The sequence below is a fragment of the Falco rusticolus genome, chromosome 9, assembly GCF_015220075.1.
Source record: "Falco rusticolus isolate bFalRus1 chromosome 9, bFalRus1.pri, whole genome shotgun sequence".
Taxonomy (NCBI): domain Eukaryota; kingdom Metazoa; phylum Chordata; class Aves; order Falconiformes; family Falconidae; genus Falco; species Falco rusticolus.
The window spans coordinates 8,255,310-8,261,309 of NC_051195.1; the positions used below are offsets into that span (position 1 = coordinate 8,255,310).

Here is a 6,000-nt window from a genome sequence, read left to right on the forward strand (position 1 = left end):
CAAGAGACCTTGTGTTGTCATTTCTTAAGAACTGCGAGCAGCAACCTCATTCAGGATGCTGTGTGTTGTTTTGATGTATAGGGGGTATACTTAGCTTATTATGGCAAATGCTGGATGTTTTAATTAAAAACCACCGCAACAGCCACAGATGTATTGTTTCCCCTTTAGTCCTTCCCCTTGTCTGTGTGCAAAAACACTGGCGTGTACTCCTGCCCCTGAACTGCAAGGAATGAATACCATAGCAGATAGGTAAGAGAGAAGCAGGAGGTTTCCTAAATTCACGTGTGACACATCTTGGCATCAAAATTCTTGTTGCAGCACAGAAGCCTTTTGTAGTCCTCTGAGTTTTTCTGCGGTTGCCAAAGGGAGGTGAAAAATGGAGAGGGGGGAAAAACCAAAACAAAGCCCCAAACCCAACCAGTCACCGCATTTAATTTCTGAGCAAGATTATTGTTTTCCAAATAACCTTCCTGATAAACAGAGTCTCGTGGCAACGTTTTCAGCCATGCTTTTATCCAAGGCTCTCCGAGCAGTGTGTGTAATATGGCTGGCAATCGAATCACAGCTGTGTGCCTGGGTAGGGAATCTCTGCGGAGACAACACTTCCTTAATTTAAACAATTGTAGGCTGCAGGAGTTCAAAAATTTCAGCTGACTTTAACTGTCACTAGCCCAAGCACCTTTATCCCCAGGCGAGCAGCAGCAGCTGGATTTCATTTCCCGCTGCCAGACTGTCCGACATCTTTGCTGAACATCCCGGGAACTGAGCGTCTTTACTTTAAGGATTTTATTCAAGGTGACAGCTCCTCACACTTTAGCGTTCAGATCACCTCAAGTAGCTGAGATATCAGTGAAAATGAGAGCACTTCTCCAGCAAACTCCAAATTTAGATTGACTGAGGTTATCCTTAGGCCTCTAGACCCAGCCTCCATGACAGCACAGGCCTGCCAGTAACTTTAAAACTACAGTGGAGTTTGTAATGATGTCTGGGGAGAAATATTCTGCCAGAGCAGCGGAGGATACTATAAGCGATAGGAAATGATGTCAGATTTAGTTAGGGCTGGAGACAGTGTTAGAATATACTTGGCATAATATGGCACCGGTATCTCTGTCAGCATCTCTGTTTTCTGTCACTGCACACAATCCCGGGCCTGTCTGTAGCCCTGACAGTGTCTTTTCAGATCAGGTTATTGCCAACTCGGAGACGGGCTCGGCGCAGCACCATACAGCCCCCTTTGTTTGAAGTCTGCCCTTTTGTCATTAATGCACTTGATGTCTATTTAAATCTGACGGTGAATGCAGTATCTGTTTTCCTGTCAAGAGATCATTGACAATATTAATACCTCGTGTCCTTGCCTCATTTTCTAAGCACTGACACCTCGCTACAGTCTCCAGCATTCATCAAACAGCACTCCCGCGCCGGCTTCTCTATAAACAGTCTTGCTTCTAGTCCTTAAGAAACACGGCAGACCTCAAACGAGACTTTTATCAATGCCAGCGAGAAAGGAGTCTGAAGAATGCCATTAATAAACCGTTCGTATCCTTTACGTTTAGAGCTCCAAACGGCCTTGTTGCCCGCCTTGTGCCTGCTGCGGTTTCACTTGGAATATCGTCTGTTCGGGGGGAGAAAAACTTGCTTGTCGGCAGGCGCTTGGTTAGGAATGACAATATCTTCCCTTGAATGTGGAAACTGCTCTGTGAGTGAAATTATTGAAATTGAAATTATCAAAGAAAGCCCCGTGGAGGAGGGGAAAGGAATCAGCTGGTGCACCATATAGTCCCCATTTGTGTTATCCTGAAGAAGAATGTGTTTTTCACAGCAAATGACAGGCCTATCAATTTATTATTTCCACCACCACCCTCCCCCCCCCCGCCCCCCCCCCCACCCCCCAGGAATGTGTTACTATCCTGATGTCTTAGAAGGAAAGAAGAAGAGCACGGGTTAACATTAATCTTGCACAGCCCGTGCCTTCCAAGGTTCTGGTTGCTTATCTGATGCACGTTATACTGGAAAAATAGATGCAGAATATAAAAGCTTGCATACTTAATTCATACCGCAGGTGACAGGCATGGTCTTTGCTGTGTGAGTCCTGGAAAGCTAAAACAGCAGTGAACTGAGGAGCTGCTCCTCCCTCGTCTTTACCCTTTGTGTAAGGCAGGTTTGTCTCCATTGCAGTAGGCTATGTTTGCCCTCACGGAGGTGAGCTGAGTACCGGGGCGACTGCTGTGTTAAGGCGCTCCCAAGGTGGAGGAGACCCTTTCACCTTCCTCCCGTGCATGGGAGGCAACTTTAATTTGACTATATGCGCCTGGGGGCACAAAGAACAACCCTGCTAGGAAAATTTAGCGTCTTTGAGGATGTTCACAGGTGGGATGTGACTGTGAACTTACGCTTTCACATACCACTTAGTACCACCAGAGGGGATGCTTTTGAATAAGGTAGTGAGATCTGCAGGTGTGTGTGTGTCTCACCCGCAGCAGTTGAGGCTTCCTCAGGCATCTTGCTGCTTGTACCCACTAGAATAATGTGCCTTGTCTCTCAAAAGCAGTGTTCTGGCTTATTTGTGAAAGCATACTCTATGTATCAATATTTAGCAGAATTTATAATTGCATCTTGCTTGTGGGATGTTGTTTGGAGAGCTGCTTTAGAAATGTTTTTACTAAATATTTATTTCTATGTCTGGGGTGAAGGCTGGAGTCTGTAGGGCTAAGCATTAGGAAGTCCCAGGTTCTAGCCCACATGTGTCCATGACTTCCCATGTGGATTTCAGCCAGTCGCTTCAGATCTCTGCCACTGCAAAGCGTGGATGGCTTTAGGTGCCTGCAGGATGACTTTGTGAAGGTTTGAAAGGTTTTTCCAGGATCCGCGTTAAAGTGTAAATATTTGCTCTTTTTTTTTCTTTTTGGTTTGAATGATGAAGAAAACCCTGTAAGCATGTAGCACGGAGATTACAGAGAGTACAAAACATAACTTCAACCCAGACTTTCTGGTTTGAAAACCAGGGGAGAGGCACTGTGATTTACAATACAGTGCACGGTGTTTCAGTGTTATGTTGTTCCATTTTTGAAGATACTTGCGGATATATGTTTAACAGGATAGGTCACGCAGGTAGTTGAACACATGTTTTCCCAGTGGATTCAAAACTGTCAATTGAAGTGGTAATTCTGGATATTTCAATTGCACAAACTTTCTTTTGCAGGACCACGGAAAGCTGTTCCCTTCCCTCCTTCAAATTTCCCTAGTTATGTGCTTTAATTATGTATTATGCCATTGCTGTCCTAACTGTAATTAATTTCCTTTATGTTGTAGGCATTTTGGGAAAATGCCGCTACATTTACTATGGAAAACATTCCGAGGGCAACAGATTCATCAGAGATGACCAGCTATAAAACACAGTGTTGGTTTGGGCCTCTTCGATCCCTCCACATAAGAAGCACAAATTGCATCTAAATTTTAAGCATGCAACCAAAGTCCTCTAGTGCCTTCTGCTGACTTTGCCAAGCCTGTCAAGATCATCCTTCTATCTTAGTCTGAGTAGTCACAGAGATTGACATGATTGCCTTTAAGCAAGTCCCATCCACCAGTGTGACAGACAGCTGCAGCCGAGCACCCAGCCTGACAGGAGGAGCACCGTGATGGATTGCCTGGTCCAATTGCTGCTCACAGAAGAGCAGGGGTCACACCTGGGGCTTCAGTGAGCATGCTCCATCGGTCGGCGCCTTCGTAAAAGCAGCGCGTTTATCTCCAGCTTGCCTGTTGAGCGAAAGTGGCTGGCAATATCAAAATGTTTAGAAAAAGAGAGAGGCTATAATTTCAAATGAAAAAGCCCTTATCTGTCCTTATTTTTTTCATGTGAATTAAGTGCTCGTGTTCCTGTCCTCTTGCACACGCTTACACAAATCCTTCCACAGTGGTATTTTTTTTATTTGGTGTGTCCCCCCCTACCCCCACCCCTAAATGAGCCTAGGCGGATTATTTTTTGTTCCAACAGGGGAAAAAAGTACATGCTGGAAATATTTTGGCCATGCAAAGTGCTATCAATTTGTACAGTTGTCTATGTGCAAAAGAAAATGATTAAGCAATTTTGCAGACAAACAGAATTTTCTAATTTTAAATACCATCTCTACATTTGCTAACTCTGACCTTCAGTAAAGCGATCATTTTTTAATGCTGTGGAATAGTGGCACGGCTTAACTGAATATACTTGGAAGAAGCCCTCAATTGTCGTATTTACGGTGTGTATTATTCCTGGTTTATTGCATGAGATATTTTTAACTTGTACAGAGATTACATTTAGAATTAAATGCTTAAATTTGGAAAGAAAAAAGTGCTTAAAAGGAGTGATATAAAATAAAATTGCCACCAGGTGGGTATGATTATTCAGAGGGGAAAATAGTCAATAAAAGTAACTGGTGAAATTAACATAATTAACAGCTTTACTAATATGTTAGAGAGATGAGTTTCGATTAATCCCTTTTGATGCCTATGTAAGAAAGGCTATTGTCAAATATTCAGTCAAAAAAAATAAAAATGCATGGCATATTTCCTGCTTTTCTGATAAATAGTTTGGACATATTTAGCATTGTGAACCTGTCACTGTGGAAGAAAATATCCCAATTCTTTATGCATATGTAGTGTTAAGTGCTACTAGGTATGATGGAATTGGCCAAGGAATATGCAAAAGTTCTGACCTCTGGGCTGTTCCAAACCCATGCACATTGGTCCCAGCCGACAGCCATCACTGACTGGCTGCTCTTGGCTTGTTTGAAATTGCTTGGTGGCCTTTGTTCACATTCCTGGTTGAAAAAAAATGTCACTTTTCAGAAGTTGCCTACTTTTGGGGGACAGTTATCAGCTGATGTTGCAGGTCGAAGTGAACTGGATATTGAAGCCGATTGTGAAATGGGGGTTGACCAGAGAAAAAGCATGGGCTACTGGTAGAGCGAGAAAGGAAAGCTTGCGGCTGCTGACCGTTTCAGGCCTTACTCAGTAAATGAAGCCCTTCATTCGCTCTGGATGTCTATAATAAATCTCCAACAGATACTTAAAATCAGTGATGAACACAGAACGATCCAGTTCACACCACCTGTGGCACAAATTGAGCTCTGAGCTGTTTGCCATACAAATTGGTGTCTGGAAAGCACATTTTGAGCACTTGTAATGCTTCTGCTAATGTCATACATGCCTACAAATGAAATGCCAATTTATGTTAGAGGTACTAGGAGACACTAGATAAAGGAAAACTGCATGCCTCTTCTTTTTAATCAAAAATATCATTAGAAATATTTAGGGCACTTGTCATCTCTCTTGGTTACCAAAATAACAGCAATCCTAGTTTGTTCATATCATATTGTCTGTTTTGAAGCCTCGGCACATTTTGGCCATGTCGTATTACAGGCAGCAGGGTTCTGAATAGGGGTGTTTAGAATAACCTAATGTCACTTTCAGTCTGGTTGCATATATGTTCTTGTCTTTATAAAAGGCTTTAACCCTGCCTGAAACAATAAACAGCACTTGCAAACTGACCGCATGATTTTTCCATCTTTATTTTGCTTGTTTACTTTTGCTAATGTCAAAACCATTTGTATCATTTTCAGGAGTGTTTTCTTCCCAGCAAAGCTTTGGAGGCAAAAATATTTTTGGAATGAGATGTGATCAGTCTCTTCCATTTTGTTTTTTTGTTTTCACTTGGGGAATTATATACCTATAGTTAAATATGGTAAAGCCCTAATTAATATTTGCTCAAAGGGAGTTCACAGTATATGTCGCTGATTCTGAAAAATCAAAAAGATAATCTATGAATAATTATTTTATATTGCTAACATGTATAAGGATACTATTTAAAAACAAGTGTGGATGTTTATTGCTGTTTATACTAACATCCTTTTTCAACACACAAAGCATTTTATTTTCAGATGTCTTCTGCTGAATTTGTTTTAAGGGATGACAAAACTTTCAAACCTGAGGCTGCTCTCTACACTTGGTTCTTTCCTCAGTGGG

At 42.1% G+C, this 6,000-nt stretch overlaps 1 protein-coding gene across 1 annotated transcript in view; it reads left to right on the forward strand.

Moving 5' to 3' along the window:
• The window catches only part of LRMDA (leucine rich melanocyte differentiation associated), a 680,164-nt gene extending 674,639 nt beyond the window's left edge, over positions 1 to 5,525 (forward strand). The window contains exon 7 of the mRNA XM_037399990.1: positions 3,310 to 5,525. Within this exon, the coding sequence (XP_037255887.1) occupies positions 3,310 to 3,389 (80 nt within the window). The 3' untranslated portion in view covers positions 3,390 to 5,525. The remainder of the gene's footprint in view (positions 1 to 3,309) is intronic.
• Positions 5,526 to 6,000: the final 475 nt, after the last annotated feature.